The sequence below is a fragment of the Protopterus annectens genome, chromosome 7.part0 (assembly GCF_019279795.1).
Source record: "Protopterus annectens isolate FY-2018-M chromosome 7.part0, PAN1.0, whole genome shotgun sequence".
In the NCBI taxonomy this organism is placed as follows: domain Eukaryota; kingdom Metazoa; phylum Chordata; order Ceratodontiformes; family Protopteridae; genus Protopterus; species Protopterus annectens.
The window spans coordinates 816,139,859-816,161,321 of NC_056739.1; the positions used below are offsets into that span (position 1 = coordinate 816,139,859).

At 39.8% G+C, this 21,463-nt stretch overlaps 1 protein-coding gene across 1 annotated transcript in view; it reads right to left on the reverse strand.

Moving 5' to 3' along the window:
- LOC122806107 (actin-like protein 6B) overlaps positions 1 to 21,463 on the reverse strand; it is a 298,586-nt gene that overhangs the window by 110,023 nt on the left and 167,100 nt on the right. Inside the window, exon 10 of the mRNA XM_044076345.1 lies at positions 5,868 to 5,929. Coding sequence (XP_043932280.1) covers positions 5,868 to 5,929 — 62 coding nt within the window. The remainder of the gene's footprint in view (positions 1 to 5,867; positions 5,930 to 21,463) is intronic.

Genomic DNA, 21,463 nt, shown 5'->3' on the forward strand with positions numbered 1-21,463 from the left:
CTCTTAACCTAGCAAAAATGTCAAACTATAATCTCTCTTTTCTGAAGAGCCCTACCGACACGTGACAAAGTACAGGCAGAAGCACAGTAACAGATGCAAAAACTAAGAGCATAAATTTCCAATGACCATGCATAGACATTAATTTCATGTTTTTACATAAGAAGCAGATGTCTGTCACAATTAATCGACAACACTACATCAGATTACAAGAAGTATGCAATACCGTAATTTTCTTAAATTACCACTAAAAAAGCATGTGGGTGCTGCCATGCAAGTCTGTGAAATATTCAGTGTTTATAGTGCATCATTTGTTAGCTATTTAACCAAACAGGAAGGAAAAATAAGTGGGAGTTTGACGCTTTGCAAAACAGTGATTATTCCCATTGCTATGGAGCTTGGTTCTAAATTTGACAGGAGTGCAACAAAAAAAATCTCCCACTGTAAGGAAGGAAAGGCTGACAAGAAAACAGTACATTAGTCTGGTCACCTGCTGTGAGCTGTCAATCACATGCAGATAATGGGTCAAATTACCCTTAGCTCTTTGACAGCTAGGGAAGGTAGGTGTGAAGAGGAGGGGAGATACCTTGAAGAACTAGATTTTAGCCTTCACAAAAGAAATCAAGTTAGCATTTCTAAGAAGAAAGAGCAATAAAATTCACTTTTCAATTCTGTTCTGTAGCATTTGCACTGCTTGTGTTTAGCCATTGAAAAAGGATAAAATTTTAACCAAAAGTAGTTGACTATAACACAGCGTTGAATGCCTGTAAAATCAGTGGACTGACAGGAGCTTTAGGGAAGACTTGGCAGATCTGATGCAATTTTTTGGAGACAAACAATGCATTCTGGGATACTTAGAGGCAGACTAAACAGAATTATTTCAAGATGCCAGACCCCATGTGGTCAGTCAGAAATTGCGTATAAAAATATCTAAAAAGCTCTAAATAGTCACAGAGTGGTGTTAAAATGTAGGAAACACCAAACCCTGATGAAATAAACATGTTTTTTGAGTCTGTGGGTGAGGTTGTCCTTTAAAAAGAAAAAGCTGACTCCCCAGACTAACTCCATCTTCTCTAATAGACGTTAACATCATTCAATGGACAGATGAAGGCATCTTAGCTTTATCTGATATAATATTTTTTCTGTTTGCCATCCTACTATTATTTGATTTAAGATGTATAAAGTTATACTTCTGTAATTGTATAAATAAACACTATTATACTTGTTAAATGTGGAGCTTTTCTCACTGGGCCTCCCCTAAAAAAGGACTAGTGTCCAGTTGGACTTTCCTGGTAACCAAATGTAAAATAAATAAAAAGTCATAGATTTTCAAAAGCTATATAGCTGAAACACGATGTTCTTAGGGGGTCATTTGCATATATTCCATGGGCCTCAATTACAGGAGGTTTAAGGTAGTACACAGTGAAAAATCTAGCTTAGCTAGGTTTTTCTTGCAGTTTTTATTAATTGGTTTGTCTGTATGACCTTTTTACTTTTTGATTTATATATTAGCTAGCTAAAGAACTCTCTCTATGACAAAAGAAAGCCACAACACCTATTGACAGGAACTAGAATCACTCAGTATGAAAGCCAATACCATTTTCCTAGGTAGTCTAAACTATCCAACTAGGAAACCTACACCACCACTAGAGCACAAGCAGAGAGATTACTGAACTTTGTCAATACAAATGCCCTGAAAAAATAGTCAGATTACCCACTAGGGGGAATAACATCTTAGATATTGTCCTTACTAATATGGGAGCATCTTGCACCATTCCTTGCATATCTTCATCACTTGGTAGTTCTGACCATATAGCAGTCTCCTTCAAAATAAAATGAAACCAGGGATCCCTTCCACCCAAGGTACCTTTAGACATTTCTTTAAGACAAACTACCTACTCCCAAGTGATATATTTGCAGACTGCAAATCCCCATCAAACTCAGTTAACTCCACTGAATATGCAGAAGTGTACATCACCACCATATACCAGCATGTAAACAGTTGCACAGATGCACCTGTACCCAGTAGGAACAAGCACAAGGCAAACCCTAGAAACAAACCCACATGGTGGAATCATAATATCAACAAGCTTTATAATAAAAGGAAAAAAAATGACCAAAAATAAAAAGGGTAATTCCCAAAATGTTACAGCCCTTGTCACTGAAATAAACAATTCAGGAGCTTAATAAAATCCACCAAAGTGATGTCTAAGGCTAAAATAGCTACCCAAACCAAAGAAGATCATAATGCATTTTTAGTTATGTTAGTAATTTCAAAAGCACAGCGCAGCAATGTGCTGAGATGATTGTGAATGAGGTTACCTATACTGAGGCTAAAGATATAGCTAACCTACTGTTAGATAATTTTAGCTCTAGCTTTACCCCTATCGTCTCTCCATCTGTCCTTCAAGTAACATCTGAAAGTGGCTCACCTACAGCTATCACAAAAGACCAGGTCGTAAAAGTCCTATCAAAAGCTAAAAATACTGTATTGATAGCTTTTGACAATATCCCTGGATGCATCTTAAAGGACAACAATGGGATTCTCTTACTAAATGCTCAACTTCTCTGTCCTTTACCTCCCTGTTTACACTCCCTGATATGAATAAATAACAATGCTGCATTTAAAATATTTTAAATTGACTTTCTCTCCACTAGAACAGTACCTTACTGTACTACGGTGGTTTCACTTTCAAAAAAAAAAATGTTTATCCCACCCTGGAAAAGCTTGCTGCAGTCTCCAATTCAGTGAATTCATCAAGGCCAATGAATACAGGTAGTTTTCTGGCCATTTCCCTCCCCAAACTGACATCACCACGACCGTCCTAAAAAAACACCCATGCTGTATCACAGCTCCCTGGTCCTTCCGCTGCCCATACAGAAAGTAAAGGCTAGAAAAAGGAAACAGTACATGAGTCAAGTATCCTGCTGTGACCTGTCAATCACAGCAGGTAACAGCTCAAATTACCCTTACCACTTTGACAGCTAGGGAAGTTAGGTGTGAAGGCGGGATGGGAGATGAGTCCAAGTAGTACAATTCAGGCTTTACAAAATACTGCAATTTAGCCATTCCAAAAAGAAGCAGCAGTAAAAAGAACTTTGAAAGTCTGTTCTATGGGATTTGCACTGTTTGTATTTTGTTTACTCATTGAACGGCATGAAATGTTATTTAAAACAAACTGACTAAAAGACAGCAGTGTATGCATGTAAAATCAATGCAGTGAAAGGAGCTTTATGAAGAAAGATGCCTGGGTGGTGTATTTTTTACAGACAAGAATTGCATTGTGGGATAGGCAGAGGCAGACTAAATCAGGATCACTTCAAGATGCTAGTCCCCATGTGGTCAGACACAGAAAATACATGCAAAAATATTTAAAAACCTGTAAATAGTCCCAGAGTGGTGTTAAAATGTAGAAAACACCAAACCTTGATGAAATAAACATTTTTTTTGAGTCTGTGGGTGCAGTTTTCCTTTAAATAGTATGAAGCACAATTTAGCCACACCCCTAACAACACTGTTCAATCTTAGCCTCTATACAGGTTTTGTACCAAATAAATGGAGAACCGTCACAGTCACTCCCATGCATAAGGGAGGACCTTCCACAGACCCAGGCAATTACAGGCCCATAAGTCTGACCAAACACATATGCAAAGCCATGGAAAGACTTATCATGGAATTAATTAATCAGGGCTTAGGGAATCTCCAAACACTAGACCTGTCTCCATTTGGATTAATCAAGGGCAGGTCATGCTTACTCAACCTGGTGTATTGGTCATGCTGACTCAACCTGGTATTTTTTTTTTTTTTTTTTAAAGATGATCAAAGCAACAGATGAAGGCAAAACCGTGTACATTTCATAACTCATCTTGGCCAAAGCCTTTGACAACATTCTCCACTCAGGCATAGTAGAAAAGCTAAATAAATTGGGAATAAACCCTTTTGTTACCTGCTGGATTGCCAGCTGGCTCACAGATAGGATACAGATAATCAAAATAGGTGAAGTTTCCTCCATAAAGAGACTGGTCACCAGCAGAGTCTCCCATGGTTCTATGCCGGGACCTCTCTTGTTTGGCATATACTTTTCTGAAGTAAAATCCACTACCAAACGGTTCTGGCTGACCTAGTTTGCAGAGGACTGCAAGCTAGGAGTGGTCATTTAATCCCCAAATGATTTAGCCATCCTGTAGGAAGGTTTGTCTCACATAAATAATTGGTGTCAAAATCATGGTCTGAAACTAAATGCCAAAAAATGCATTACTGTATCCTTTGGGAAATCATCTATCTCAGAGAACTACCACACTGACAATAAACCCCTAAAAGCTGACCCAGTTGTTCAGTGTTTGGAAACTTATGTGGACAGAGACCTAATTTTTGACTAGCATGTGTCTATTGTTGTAAAAAAGTCTTTCTATATTGCACAGCTTATAAACAAAGGGATTGTGTCTAGATCTAGGGATGTCATTGCCCTCCTTTACTCAGCCCTCATTAGGCCAGTCACTGAATATAATACCCCCTTTGGCATGTATCTTTCCAGATACATGCAAGTGGAACACCCACTGAGATACCTTACTAAAAGATTTCATGTCCTACATGGACAGACTCAAAGCCCTGCCACTATACTTGGTATCCTACGGACTGCTAAGAGGTGATGTGTCTGGCATACAAGGCATCCTCCAATCCAGTACAGATGGATTTACTGCACATGATAATGTCAAATGGCATCAGAAATACTTGGTCTAAGGATCTCAACCTCTTTCTGCAACATCAACAGAATGGTTTAGATGGAAAAGTATATTTCACAGAGGATACCACTGCTATGGAATAGACATCCCATCCCCATAAAAATAAACTTTATTCTTGTCCATTTGCAAGTGCGATTTAAATCTATGGATAGGAAATAGAAATTTTTATCCCAGGACTGTCCCCTGTACCACTAATGAATAGCTGTAGCTCCTAAATGCCTTATCGCATGAATGGTTCCCCTCAAATTATCTATGGTATTATCCCAGTTATTCTCATCGTTACTGACCATGGGATGGCTAAGGCCAATATATATACCTAAATGGGATTATTTCAAGCACAAAAGGGAAATTGGATAGGCTTAAAATGTTTTGCAAGGGCAGCTAGCTAGTACTTACCTATGAACCTAGAAGTACTAATTGTTACCTGATCCTTTCAAAAGACCAGGTAAAGTTACCCACACATTAAGGCCTAAATCTCCAAGATGCCCACTGCAAAAATGATGGCCACTAGGAAAAAAGTTTTCTAAGAAACAATTTCATTGAGAGCCAGGCTAGAAAATTCAAAAGTCAAATGAAGAAGTGAAATAATCCATCAAGTTCACAACTCATGCAGAACATGGATTCTTGAAAGGAGGGTATATAACTAATAATCTTAGAGATAATGTTACACTGGGACCACAAGCAGGAATCAGTAGAAACAAATTTAATTTTATTCAACAGTTTAGCACTTTTGTGCAGGTAAAGGACTTTTTCAGAGTTTTGAAGAAAAAAGGCGTGGTTAATAGCAGTGGGAAAGAAAAGTAATGGGGTAGTTCTAGACATGTAAGTTTAAGAGGAAGGCAGTGGTGTGCTGTACAAGGTGAAAACGTAGTAAATTTTGCAACTTTATTTTAACATCGCTGAAGGAGGCTGGATTATGAGGCTTGTAGGTTAATTAGCACAAAAGCATCATAGATAAGTGTAGGAAGCAGGAAAGGTAAGGCAATACTTCTTCTACTTCCTATAGTAAATACACAGTTTATGAAAACACAAATAGTATAACAGTACAAGCTGCTCTGGGTTCTGCAATTTAAATTACCTAAAAGAAGATGTACTATACTTTTATGCAAAGAATAAAGCATACTCACTGTTCGTCATATGGAGAGTCTGAAACTTGGAGTACAGATGCCTGGAAATCTTGAATCACCTCCTAATAAAGGAGAAAAAAATGTGCATCAGCTTAATCAGACCTGCTTAACATCTTCAGCGAGCAGCGAGGAACATATATTCAGAAGCAGGTCACATCATTGAAGGTAATTCTGTCTAATGCAAAGGGAATGCTCTTTGCTGAAATTATTTTCTCTGAAAGTGGAGTTTGCTTTCGTTCCTCACTGTTCTACAATCTCAGAGTTTGTATATTTACTAACGGGGTGTGGGGGGTGTCTCCCAACATGCGGAGGTGCACGGGGGATGCTATTCATCAAAGGTAGTTTTGGCAAACAGTTCTCGTTTTTTTTTTCTCCATTCACTGTAATTACCTTCAATGACCCAGTGTGAATTGCACATATTTATTTGGCGGTTACTGGAATGTTTGAAACATTACTGGAACAAGACACAATTAGCTTATTAACGCCCAGAGCCCTAACTACACCTGTGTTTTGAATCACAGCTGTAGCAACAGTTGTGTGGGCTGCCCTGTTCTATTCAAGGCTACACAGCTAGTGGCCAGGAATGTAGCACCTTAATTTACTGAGTTAACAAAAGTCAAACATAGTTAATAAAAGGACAGTGACAGCCATCAAAAATAGCAAAAACTGGTCTAAAGCTTTCTGCCCTGAATGAATATAGCTGCTGGAAAAGTGCAACTAAAATGCTATACTCCAAAACTGGCCTTACACTCAGGTCTGCCACTTCTACTACTACTACTCTTGCCTTTCTCAAAACATAACCATTAGTCAGAACCTTACCCCATTAACAGACACCAAGGTCCCTTTGTTTCCAGATTGAAATGTGCAAAACACAACAGTATTAGGGAGAAAGACAACCTTATTTGTTCTCTCCACAAGTTAGCACCATTGAGAATGTACCACCAAGGTGGCCTGCACTGAAAAATATTCAACCTTCAACTTTTTTATTTATCCATTGCTGAATACTACATATATTTTATCTCAACTTTCAAATGTGATTTGGTGCCATGTTCATCATAAAATGCTAGCCAGTTCTCTCTATAAGTTAGTACCCTTGAGAAAACACCACAGAGGTGACCTGCACTGAAAAATATTCAACCTTCAATGTTTTTATTTCTCCATTGCTGATTACTACACATCTTTTATCTCATCTTTCAAATGTGATTTGGCTCCATTTTCATCATAAAATGTTAGCCACTTTCCAGTATAACATTTACTTTTCTGCTTTAGTACTGACATTATAAGAACCAGTCTCTAGCACAGATTTCTACTAAAGGGTCAGATGTTATAATAACTGCAGAATATTTTGGATACAGTACCCTAATATTATACCAAGTCCCAGTTTACTGACAAACTACATGGTCAAAAATGAGCAAATACAAAATATCTCATCAGTCCTCGGTTTATTTACTTATTTAAGTAAGCATGTATTTATGTATACTTTGTTGATTGTGTTAGTCCCATTATGGCAGTGGCCTCTTTTCAAGGGAGACTCAAGATGGTATTCATACTGAGTAGGGGTAATTTGGCCAGGCCGCCAGTGAAACCTCCTGTTTTTTTTTCGATAAGTACTGTTGAATCTTTTACATCCAGATGAAATGAGGCAAGCCACCCAAGCAAAGAACTACATCCATAACTCTCAACTATCCTTTTTTTTGCCTCATATTTTTGGTCTGTTTTGTTGTTTTCTACCAAATCAATGGCAAATCATTGAGGACTGAAGTCAGAAAATAATGGTAGACATTTGAGTTTTATCCTTCAGAAAATTCATGCTAATGCAAAACCTGTTACTGTATCAACTTTCCATGTTTGTAAGAGCAATAATTAAAAAGTGTCCCTATTTTTGGTCTTTATCCCTCCATTATTTCTGGCTTTATCCAGATTTCTTGTGCTAAGAGCTTAAGAGGTATGACTTTATCCATGTTACTTAACACCCTCTGAGTTAAAAAAAACAGCAGAAAAAGTTCGTAAAATTCAACAGAATGGTCCATCAACATAGTGCAACTTGATAGGCCATAAACATACTGTATGCTACGCAGTCAGAATCTGCCAAGGAGCTCTGAATAGTTACTGGTCACTACACAACCAGAATCTATCAAGGAGCCCTGAAATGAAGAAAGCACATAGACAGACAGCTACAGACAGGTAGATAGATACACAACACTAAGAGACTGAGTCACTTGACATGACTTACCTTAGCTAACTCATTTCTTCCTCTTATTATTCGGTGTGCAATAAATGATACTGCACACCTGTTGGGAATTACCACGGCACAGCCACATAACCACAGTCACTGCTTTGCACTTCTAGTATATGACCCCAAAGACTGCATCCAACTAAACAAAATATTTATATCAGTTTCAACTGGACAAAGTCCACAGCTAATCGTCACACACACCAACAGAAGGCATTTAGTATCTTTACAACTGACAGATAACTTTTGCCGAGGTCTGGTGCACCAAATAGTATTAAGATGGTGCATGGGAGCTCCTTCAGTATGGTAGGAATGCACAAAATAGCCTCCCAAAGGTCTGAAATGTTGTTTAAAGTCATCTGCCAGTTAAATTAACTACAATTGACTTTTCACCTGAAGCAACCTGCTCTATCACAGGAGATTCCTGCAACCTGTGTCCATTATGATGACAGGAATGCATGAGAGAGAGACATAGAAAACTCTCAGAAAAACAAGGGTGTAACCTCTGCTACAATTACTGGGATATATGATGAATAGCTGAGGTTCTGTCTGTTGACCTTCGGTACATCACCTGCAACACACTGATTCATCAAATAGCTGGTTACTTGCAATGTCAAGCACAATCAACACATATTATAGTACTACCATAAGAAATAAAAACAAATCAAATAGGAAGTAAAATGAAATAAGTATTTCCAGGTGGGCTGTGCAACCCCCCACCCACTACCATAAAATACTAAGACCAAGGTCGCACTAACAAAAAAGGAAGGGAAATACTTGGTTTCCATCAAAACCAAATAGTCTTTGTACCTATGAGGTACTGTCTGCCATACTGAAGATAAATCCCCAAGGCAGGCAAATAATATGCAAAAACATATAAACACTATAGCTTTTCTAACAAACACTGTATCTGTCACTGCTTTGGATACATTTCAGCAAATATTTTACAATACATATTATAATAAAATAGTCCTTAAACAATCTACACCAACTTCACTCACCACAAACCTACTAAACAGCATTAAAATGTAGGTATCACCCTCCAACACATAATGGATAATATTATGCGACAATATTCAAACAATTGATCCATTCATTCCACTCCACATATATTTTGGAATTCCCACAATTCTTTCAGAAAATTGCAAAATTAAATGTCAGGGATCAACTGGATAAAACTGAGACTGCTTACATGCATGAATTCCATTTATCTCCACCCAAAACCTCTGAAAATAGGTAGTGACATATTATTTGACATTCTTGCACGTATTTACAAGCTTTCACTAACTACATGTGCTTTTATTACTCCTTATTCAAAGATTCCCTGCCACTCTATATCTGCAGGCTTTTGCCCAACTGGTAACTTCTGCCTACTGGCTAAAATTCTTGAAAGAAATGGTGCATAAATAAATTCTAGAATATACCAATATGTATGACATATTAACATACAACCACCATGATATCTGCCCAAAATTCAGCACCCTCACTGTTATGTATACACAAGTAGAACAAACTTACTCTAACAAGGACCAGGGCAATCGAACTGATGCTGTGTTCCTTTGTCATGAAAAGGACATCTGAAATTGTTGATCACAATACTCTATTACAAAAATTATTCTCAGCAGGATTTTCCAATGAAGTAACCTCCTCGTTTAAGAATTCTCTGACTAGGAAGACCTTCAGAGTTACATGAAATAACACACAAGAATCAGCTGCATTTTCCTCTGGAGTACCTCAAGAGGTATTTGGGTGGCGCACTGGTGCAGCGTTACCATTGTCGCCTCACAGCAAGAGGTTCCCCGGTACGATTCTTGGCTGGAATGCCTTCTGTGTGGAGTCTGCATGTCTTTCCTGCATTTACGTGGCTTTCCTCCGGGCACTCCGGTTTCCTCCCACATTCCAAAGGCATGTGTCTGGAGTGTTTCTCCCTGGGCCTCCACTGAAAATAGGCTCTGTTCTAGTCGGACCTTCCCAATCAACACATGTTAAATAAGTCTGTACTCAGACTGCTTCTCCTCTCAGTATTTAGCAATTTTTTACCTTGAGATCTTCAGCAACATAATTACATTTGTTTTGCAGACAACACTATTATTACAACATCCTGCATGGCAATTCCCAGAGTCATGAAAGCTTTACAAGATAACTTTACAATTCTGTGGGAATGGTCCACTGGCAAGAAGCTAAAATTAAATATCTTCAACCCCAAAAGGAGTGGGTGGGGTTGAGGTTAGAGGGTTCCATTCCTATTTTAATTTCAACAATGAGGCAGGTGCCAGACACAGTGGCTTAAAACTGACATACAACTATGGAAGTACTAAAATGCCTCACTGTGGAAACAGGTTCCCTAGTCTGAATTTATTTTTAAAAATGGTTTGGGATTTATGTTTCTGGTAGGGCATGTTTAAATGTATGTCCGTGTGTGTGGTTATATACTTGCAATGATCGAAATAAAAAGAAGGCACAACAGCGCTGATAAGATGGCTAATGTGAAGTGTTTTTTCATCCCCTGTGGAAGGGGGTGGGGGGGTGACTGAATGCTGCTGTAGAACAGTGGTGGACTTATGAGACATAGATGGAATTATGAGATGTAGCTGCAGGCTATCATGTCCAAAAAGGTTCTAGTGACCAGTTCATCTACCCAGTTATCGAACTGCAATAAAAAGAGATAATAATCTTGAGCAAGGCAGAACTTTTCCTCCCCAAGAAAGCAATCATGAATATTAACTCATTAGAATAGGATGAAGGCACAAGTTTCTTTTCCAGATGGCAAGGCTTGTGTTATTGGAGGTGAATAAGTTAAGAAGAGGATGAAAAGGTGACACATATGGGTCCCTCTTCAGCTGAAAAGAGGGAAGTGGGGGATCAAATTCCAAAAATGCAGGGATCAAAGTTCTGCATCATAAAACGTTAGTGAAAGTAACAGCCCAGGCAGTGTAAGAAATCTGTAGTGGGGAAGTGTACTTGATTACCCAACTCAGACGCATGAATATTTTTCCAAGTCTCTCTCAGAAACTGATTATGCTTGGGACCCACTTAATAAGTGCAGGTAACTTTGTCTTGTGGATCCTAGAGTCACTAGAGCTCCCCTGAACATCACTTGTATTAGGAGCAGCACAAAGTTTTAAAGATGGACCCGGAAATGATGGATGCCTGGACAGCTGGACCACAGGATGAAGGAATTTATTGTTTACCTTCTATTTCAATGTGCAGAGTTTGTCTTGCTACTTTTTCTTTTTTTTTTTTTTTTTTTTTATCCAGATTGTTTCAGTCAAAACTGGAAAGCCATGAGACTGAAGCAACAGTTCTGTCAAATCATGCAGTTGTCCTTGAATTATTCCCTGAGCGACAACATGGAACTTAAATATGTCATTTTTGTATCCAGAGGGCCTGACTTACAGAAAAAAGGTGCTAATGGCTTGAGCAGCTTAAATGTAAAATACGTAGAGCCACTCTCAACTGTTTAGAAAAAGACTATGACTACAGAGTACACCGAATAATTTACAAAACCATTCTGACAGAAATGCAATCTGCTAACTACATTAAAGCCATACAAATTCAGAAATAAAAAAAAAACAATGTTCACTGTGAAACTTGAAAAGAATTACTGCTTGTACCATGGCAATGAAGCCTGCTAAGAAATGACAACCTCTGAAAGCAATTACCTACACGAACAGCAGGCATAGGGAAGTCCTAAAACACAAACTGGATCCAGTCTGAATTTGGTAAAATCTCAGTTTTCCTTTCTCCTCTATCTTATCAAGAGTCTTTGGGTGATGTATGTGCCTAGACTGTCATCTGCTGACCACTTGTTGCCTTTTTTTTGGTCAGAATCAAAACTACAGACTGCATTCCCAATGATTGTTGATGTGCAATAAAAGAAAACAATAAAAAATATTTTACCAGACTTAATGAACATTGAGAAGCACAACATGGCAAGAGTTAATGACTGCTTTTTTATTTTTTGGTGTCAGCAAAAAAAAAAAAAGTAGATGTGTGCGTGCATTTGTTTGTACATGTGTGTACACACACACACACACACACACACACACACACACACACACACACACACACACACACACATGGTAGCAGCCCGTCCCTTCACATCTTCCCTAATAAAATATTACCAAGAGCAAAATAAACTTGCGGACACTATCCAAGTTATGGCCACATCTCAGAAAATACTCTCAAAGCTAAACAAATTATTTCTGCTACTTCCCTTTCCTACCCAACAGACACCAAGTGCAAATGCCTCACATCATGACTCTGCAAACTACTAGCAGGTGACATGAACCCCAGTCCTGTTTCAACACTAATAAACTCTTGTGTTTTAAGTCCCACTGACCCTATCTGATATAATCACTGTACGAGACCAGCACACTTAAGTGCACAAAACCTATGGATTTTAATTCTCATCAAATCCATTCCTTCCTGAATAATCTACAGTTTTCCTCACAAAAATGCATGTAAAAATCTTAAAATTACTGCCAAACTACAGTCTGGCTTAACTGTTATTTTACTCAACTCCTGATCTAGGCTTTGATAAATCATACATGCTACTCTAAGCTGTGTTAAATTAGCAGCTAAAACCCTTTGAGCCCTTGGAGACTGCCTCAAGTATATATTTAGCAGTGCGCCTTTCTTAAAAACCCTTTTCTTTTCCAGTAGCCTAATTACTGCCACGTGTCCTTTTTCAATCTCCACATCCTGCCTTTGTCCTTGCAGGTACCTTACCATTCCTACTGTTCCACACATGCAAAGTTATCATTTCTGCATCCTCAGTTTACATATCTATCAGCTGCTCCTTTAAATTCTTCCCAATTTTCCAAATTTTAGGGATAAAAATCATACTATTATTCTCTCGGTGCCCTATCTTTTCGTCCCAACCTTTCTGAAAATATGAAGAGCTGAAAAATAATTGCTATAATGTGTTTCTGTTTCTACAATTTGCCTACAACCAGCTCCACTAATACTGAGTCTGGGTCTGATAGTATCAGCAGTGTGTCCACAGATTACAGTCTTCACACAATGTAATCTCTAAGTCAGTTCTCCAAAATCCTGAACAAAACTGAGGTTCCACTTTCCTTGTACAGGCTTCTAAAACTGCCAAACATACCAGCAGCAAGTTAGTTAGCCATTCCTGAGACACTAAACACACTAACAACTCTAGGGCCCCTTTGTACATCTTATTCTGATGCTGTAACATTACATTCATCTGCTAACAATATTGTACCATCAGGAAATTAAATCAGTTCTACTAGCCTCCCCCCTTTAACCTGTCAGAACTCTTATAGGCAGCAATTTTTGCTAAGTATAAGAAAGTATCTCCCTTCCTTCTAGTCAACCTTTTACCACAATAAATCTTCTCAATGGATCTACTAAACAGCCCTTTATTTGAAAGTGTACCCCATGGGCTATAACATCTACCACCTTAGCACCCCAAAAATGAAGGTGAGTGAACACTGATATCCACATTTTTTTCATACTCAAGCTTTGACAAATGTGGCACCTATGATAAAGTCCTGCTCCTCTTAACATCTGACTGAACACTGAGTTTAATCACCACATATCAAAAGCTGGAAGTGTAACCAAAAGCTAGGGATACTATATCGAGTATGGGAGTTTGTCTCTATTCAGCCACATAGCAAATGGTAGGATATGCCTCCTTCTTAGTTTATTCTACTTTTTAGCATACTCACCAACCTTAGTTAACTTGTAACACTTACATGGAGTAGCTAAATTTGCAACTTCACAAATCAACCAAAAAGCATCACTGTATCATCTTCAAAACACAAACGGCTGGGACTTGAAAACAAACAAATCTTTTCATTCCATCCTCCAGTGCCCCACCAAACACCTCTTCCTGAGGTGCCTCACTGACTGGTACAGTCCAGGCCACTCCCTTCACTCCTCCAATCAGTTCTTCACAAAGTCTAGCACAGTCCTCAACCATGAAGGAGACACCGCCTTCCATTTAGTTACCTCAAAAGCCCGAAACCAAATCTTTCATCCCAGCCTTCCAGCTGTTGCATCTTATTATTACACAGATATTTAAATACTTTCTAAAAATTGCCTCTGGCTGCAGATAACTATTCCTCTTCTCTGTTTTGCCTCATCACCTTGCACCATAGTGTATTAGGTAATATGATTACTATATGAAGAGAGACATGATCGAGCTCTCAGAGTATGTGTCCCAGACAGGTATGACCTTAGCCATAAGCAGCATCATACCTTCACCGAGAATGATACCACAATACCAACAAAAAATAATTGACTTCAAGAATTGGTTTAGTTTCTGGTGTCATTCCAACGGGATCCAGTATTTGTCTGCCTGGGATGACATGATCGACAGGCCTTGTTGCCTTGCCAGAGATGGCCTCCACCTCTCACCACTGAGATTCCTGATCCTGGCCAAGGCTCTTGCCTTCCCCATTGTGCCTTTTTTTAGGCAATGTGCGAAAAACAAACCTTTCAACACAAAAGATATGTCAAAAAGCAAATTGAAGGCCATGATGCTTAATGCTAGGAGCCTTAACCTGAAAATGCACTCACTGGAGGCTCTCCTTGCACTGGAAGATGCTGATGTATGTATGGTCATGGAAACTTGGTTCAGGGCTGCAGACAGCACCCCTGCCTTACCAGGCTATACCTCATTCCACACATTCCAACCCCAACATGAGGTTGGGAAGACTAAGGGTGGTGGAGTCTCTATCTTCATTATGGACAGGCACACCTCCAGACTGGTTTGCCAGCATGATGCACTGGAACTACTCCAGGTGCAACTGAGAATTGGCAAGACACTCATCCAAGTTAGAGCCAGCTATGGCACCCACTCCTCCTACCTGGATCTACCTGACTCCATCAAGGTACCCACTAACACCCTGATCCTTGGTGACTTCAACTACTCTACCACAGACTGGGTGAACTATTCCTGCACTAATGCACTCACCCAACAATTCCTTGACTTCATCACTTCTAATGCACTAGACCAGCTCGTCTCATCCCCCAAAAGGTCAGATAACATTCTGGACTTGGTTCTCACCAACATGGGTGGCCACTGCACCACTCCCATTGTATGTTCTTCCCTGATCAGATCAGATCATCGGTCTGTCTCATCATTTCTATCCCATCCAATCCCCTCCCCCAGCTGTAATCAAGCTAAAAAAATTCTCAAAAGCTGACAACAACCATCAGTAGCTTCACACCCCTGCCCCCCTCAGAAGATGCAGACGACTAGGATGAGCAGCACACCAGTGCAGTATATAAGCACCTGTACAACTGCATGGACTCAGCCATACCCACCAGAACTAAAACATGATCCTCAAGAAAACATAAACCTGTCTGGTGGACATTCTCTATTAACAGGCTTTACAACAAAAGGAAGACACTGTTGTCCATGGGTAAAAAGGAACAAATTCCAAATTGGAAAAACTCCCTTCTTAGCCTCAACAAGCAAATTAGATCACTAGTGAAAACCTCCAAAGCCAATTATGAATCGAAACTAGCCTCCAAAAAAGGGAAACCACAAAGCCTTCTTCGGTTACATCAGGAACCTCCCATGGCAAAGCCCAGGCTTGTTCCAAATTAACACTTAACAGTATCACTTACACTGTTCCTGTTAACTTAGCCAACCTGCTACCAGATAGGTTCAGTGCAAACTTCATCCCCCTGTCTTCCCCAAAGGCCTGATACTTGTCCCACACCTCACATCTCTATAAATCAAGTGTTACAGGCCTATCCAAGGCAAAGAACACAGCTTCCATGGGAAATGATATTATCCCAGGCAGTATTCTGCACCAACTCCGGCAAGAACTAACATCACCATTGAGCACCCTATTCAACCACAGCCTAAGTACAGGCGTCATTCCAGCAGAGTGGAGAACTGCCATTGTCATCCTCTTGCACAAAGGTGGTGCCACTACTGACCCTGGAAACTATCACCCCATTAGGCTGAAAAGTCTGATCTGTAAAGCCATAGAGGGCATTATTATGGATCTCAAAAACAAGGATATAGGTAATCTCCAAGTGCTTGATCCCACTCAGTTCGGACACATCAAGGGCAGATCTTGCTTGTTGAACCTGGTTGACTTCTTTGAGACTGTCACCAACACCCTGGATGAAGGAAAGTCAGTACATGCAGCTTACCTTCACTTGGCCAAGGCTTTTGACACAGTCCCCCGCTCGGGCAGCATCGAAAAAGATAACACAACTTGTCATAAATCCCTATCTCACCAGGTGGGTGGCCAACTGGTTCATCTAAAAGACCCTCAAAGTCAAAACAGGTGACTCCACCTCTGACAGCAGACCTGTCACTAGTGGAATTCCCCAGGGATCTATCCTTGGACCCCTACTGTTTGGCATCGACTTTTCAGAGGTGGAGGAAAATACTAATGGCTTGTGGATGACTGCAAGTTGGGTGCTGTCATTGACTCCCCAAATGATGTTAACATACTGCAAGATGGTCTCACAGCAACTAACGACTGGTGCCAAAGTCATGGCCTCAAGTTAAACGCAAAAAAATGTATCATCATAACATTCTGCAAAAACATAGCCCCTACTGATTACCACATCAATGGCAACCCCCCCTAAGCACACAACCTGTGGTGAAAGGCCTGGATACTCAATTTGACAACAACCTCACATTCCACCATCATGCAATGGCAATGGTCAGAAAAGGCTTTTACTTGGTTCATCTTATAAGTAAAGAGATTGTCTATGTGGACAGGCTCAAATCACTATCACTCTACTTGGTATCATACATACTGCTCACAGGTGATCTGTGTCTCACCTACAAGGCAATCTCAGACCATGCCCTGCTACAGATGCTTCATATGCATAAGTCTAACTCCTCGCGCATTACCCACTCAAAAGCCTGAATCTAATATGAGACATCAACAAAACCTGCAGGAGAGACAAGTTTGTCTCCTAGAGGCTGCCTCGTCTCTGGAATAGATTTCCCATACACGTCAGAGTACCTCGCTGACCCTCTTCAAGTGCAACCTTGATGAGTGGATGGGAAACCACAAATCTGTCTCAGGGGTTCCACCTGTGTCCCTCACTGACAGGGGCAACAAGTGCTGACTGAGGTTTCTTTTTGGGAATAAACTCTTGGCTAGGCTTGTAAGGGCCCCAGGGCCATTAGACTAGTAAACTCCTATGATCCTACAACATCATATTCATCCTTCTAATCCTCTGCTCCACCTTCCCACACACTGTGCTACTCCTGCCCTAAACATCACTAGACTGCTTACAGCTGTTCATAAAGATACTGTTGCAGTGCAACACTTTCTACCAACTGAAACCAAATGCTAGCCAAGCTTTACTTAATTTACATTGCATCTAATCATCAACAGCAAGCTGCAAAGCTGTAAAAGTTTTCATCACAACATACTTTCTGATATTAAATCTTACTGCATAATGAAACAAGGCCACATTCAAAGATATGCCTTACTTTGGCAATATAATTACCAGCCTTGTATAAATAACCCACTCATTTAGGTAATACACACAAGTAACTGTTCTAACCTTCTCATTTAGGTACTACACATGAATGGAAGCTAACTGTTCTAACCTACCCATTTAGGAACTACACTTTAATGGAAGCTAACTGTTCTAACCTACTCATTTAGGTACTACATTTTAATACAACCTAACTGTTCTAACCTACACATTTGGGTACTACATGCTAATGGAACCTAACTGTTCTAACCTACCCATTTAGGGAATAGATATTAATGGAAGCTAACTGTTCTAACCTACTCATTTAGGTACTACATTTTAATGGAACCTAACTGTTCTAACCTATTAATTTAGGCACTACATTTTAATGGAAGCTAACTGTTCTAACCTACCCATTTAGGTACTACATGCTAATGGAACCTAACTGTTCTAACCTATTCATTTAGGTACTACATTTTAATGGAAGCTAACTGTTCTAACCTACCCATTTAAGTACTACACGTTAATGGAAGCTAACTGTTCTAACCTACCCATTTAAGTACTACACGTTAATGGAAGCTAACTGTTCTAACCTACCCATTTAGGTGCTACATGTTAATGGAACCTAACTGTTCTAACCTACCCATTTAGAAACTACATGTTAATGGAAACTAACTGTTTTCTATGTAAATCTTCAGTTGTAAATCTACAACGTGTGTGAAATATACTCTATATTCAAGGAAGCTGTTCTTCCTGGCGTTCATCTGAAATCTGGCTATGCCTGTTTGCACTGTCCCAGACAACATATATAGTTATGTGATAACATCAATAAATAAATAAATGGGGGCAGATTTAGGAAGACTTCTAATTTATACAAGATGAAATCAACTAAATAACAGGATAAGAGAGGCAGTTTCAGAGTATGCAAGAGGCAGAAGAAAGTGCCATAAAATCAGATGTATGGGGAGAATTGAGGGTGCTGCAGAGACAGTGGCTTGAAAACAGACTTCAGAGTGGAACGAGAGGAGCTAAGAGCAGAGTTCTAGAGGTAGGGGGAATGAGAAATTACTGGATTTTCTGCTGAAGAGTGAAGCAGAGATATTAAAAGTGGGGTAGTAAGGCCAGTACAGTCAAAGCATTTAGATCAAGAAGAATGGAAGCTGGCAGGAGAGTTAAGAAAATAACATGAGAATGGGTGGGAGGAAAAGTGTTACACTCTCTCTGTACAGTGCCAAATATGTTTTAGAAGTACTATAAAGAACTGTTGAATGGAATCCAGGGCTCTGGAGAGGAAAAGGAGAGAAAGCAAGGACTGATGAATTCCTGAGAGGCATAGATATCCCCTCTACCTGCAACAGTTATGAAGAAGCATGACAGCCTAATATCTACTATGGCATTATGAATGTGGTTAAAATATGGTCATGGAACAAGTCCGCTTGTCTAGATATAATCTACGAAGACTTCTACCAGGAAATGAGGCAGAATTGGTACACAGTGTTCAGTGAAGGCTGCACAGACAGGGGGTGGGGGCTACCCGATATCACAGCGTGAAAGGTATACAGTGCACAGACCTAAAATGGGATAAGCCTTGGAGTGGTGTGGGTCCTACTGTGCAGTCTTCATTTAAATGTCACTGACAGCATGTCGACCAAAATTTTATGTACAAAATTGAACAAGTTTCCTCATTAACCAGACAGGGTTTCGCCCATGAAGACAACTCAGAATGTTCAAAAAATAATGCAGGTCGTAATGTATTCAAAGCTGCTAAGTAGAGCCTCTCTATAAACGAACACACAAACAAAAACATTTATGAGATGACATGTACACATTGGTGGACAATGCTGAAGACATTTGAGGTCAAACACTATTTTACCACTGGAATAAAGAAAATGTATGAATTATCTAGGTCCCACATCAGTGACATAGTGTTCAAGTATCTATACAAAAGAAGGGGGACATGTCAGAGCTGCCCCATTTATCCACAGGGAATCGTGCCATTTTTTGCCAAAAAGTGGTCTCAAGGAGCTCTTCTACAGCTCCTTGATGCTTGTCCCCTTATTCTACACTGTCTCCTGTAAGCACATGCTGTCAGTAATCCTATACTGAGAAAGGGGTGGAAACCTGGAGCACAACAGGAAGGTAAAATATACTGTATCCCTTGGCTTTTTTCATGTACTTCAAAGTGTGATATTTATTTTTGCTAGATGTACATTCTGGAGTGCTTTTTAAGTAGGAATAACATATGAGATTACAACAGCACATTAATGAGGGCACGTATGCTATTAAGGGTCAAAACATGTACAATGTTCTTTTCAAACATTCCAAAAAATGTTTTGTGCTAGAGAGAGGAAGATTTAGTGGAGGGAAAATAATCACAGAAGATTTATTATACTGGAAAGAATATTGTTGTCAGACAAGCCTAAATACTTGTGTCTCTGTGCCCCCCTCCCCAACTTCAATGAGCTCGAAAATTTTAAAGTCCTTTGTGAAACATTAGTAATGGCGACATCATAATGATGCAGCTGTCACAAGGCCAAGTAATAAATTTAAGTAAGTTGCTTTTATGTTTTTACTCACAGTCTAAAACAATCCGGAGGGATGAAAGGGCTGTGATGACTTTAATCTAGTTATTTTTATTTTAATTTTTTAATAAAGTTTTATATGGCCATTTTACCATGTTTGATCTGATGTCATCATTTTCATTCATTCCTCAAGTGATGGGTCTCTGATCCAACTTGACCACTTCTTCCAGATCTTTGGATCCAAACTCCCGAGCTCCTTCCTTTACTTATAATTCACCGCCAGCCTATCGTATCTCAGATCTCGTTTGCTGCCATATCACTACAGATGTGGATCCTCTCAGTCTTGAGCTATCAGTGTATTTTAGGAGAAAAAGTGTTTGTTTTTTTCCCCAATAATTTCCTTTCAGTAGGCTACCCTTTGAATTCATTTCACCTTCCTCCTTTAATTCTAGTATTTTTTTCTATTAGTCACGTCTTTCTTCTTTCACTTCTACCGAGACCTTGGTATTTCCAGTACCATTGTTGGTACTTCTGCTTTCTTCTATTTGCCTCTTTCTACCCATTTTAGGGTAACCTTGAGTACCACTGTTGGTAGTTTTTCTTGTTTAAAAAAATAATAATAAACTTTCATACTAGTAATTATTTTCTTTTTGGGCCTTCCCCTTTAGGATTAGCACTCAGGGATGGCTGACAAACCAACAAACCATCCTCAGAGCAACCACCAAAAATGTCAAGAAAATCGGATCCAACAACTCTGGATCCCACTGCTCCAAAAACAAAATGGCCTTGGATTCAGTCACCTCTTCATTCACTGGATCAGATACATTCTCGACTCTCTTCCCTATTTTTGTAGGGGTCTCCACATAGGCACTCCAGCCCACCATCCACTAGCTCCTTTCTCAGGTCTTCCAGGAGTTTGTCCGAAGCTGAAATGGACAAAATAAGGAGGAAACTCCTCAGAGTTTAGATCCAGATGGGGCAATTCTGGCAATGTCTGCCATCAGATCCATAAGCCTGCCTGTGACTAGTTCTCCTTTAGTTTCTCTTTCTCCAGTCTGGCCTGTGGTTTTGGAGCCGTCTGATCAGAAATCCTTGTGGGTGTCCTCATCTAATCTGAAGACAGCTTGTCCTTTGATTTCAGTTGCTACAAAGAGACATCCGTCTCTGTGCCTTTCAGAGCAGGAAGATTCTCAGAGCCAAAAGACTAGCACTGGATCTGGGGGAGAAATGGTCGACTCTGAAGTTGTCAGAGTCATCACTGCCCCTTGGAGCTTCAGCTCTGAATATCTCAGGTCCGAATCCATCCTCTGATGGAAGGCTTAGAGGGATTCAGGGATAGTCAGTGCAGGAAGTCTTGGCTCCTATACCTCTGGCTTCAGTCTGCCCTAGGCACTCTGCCTTCGAGC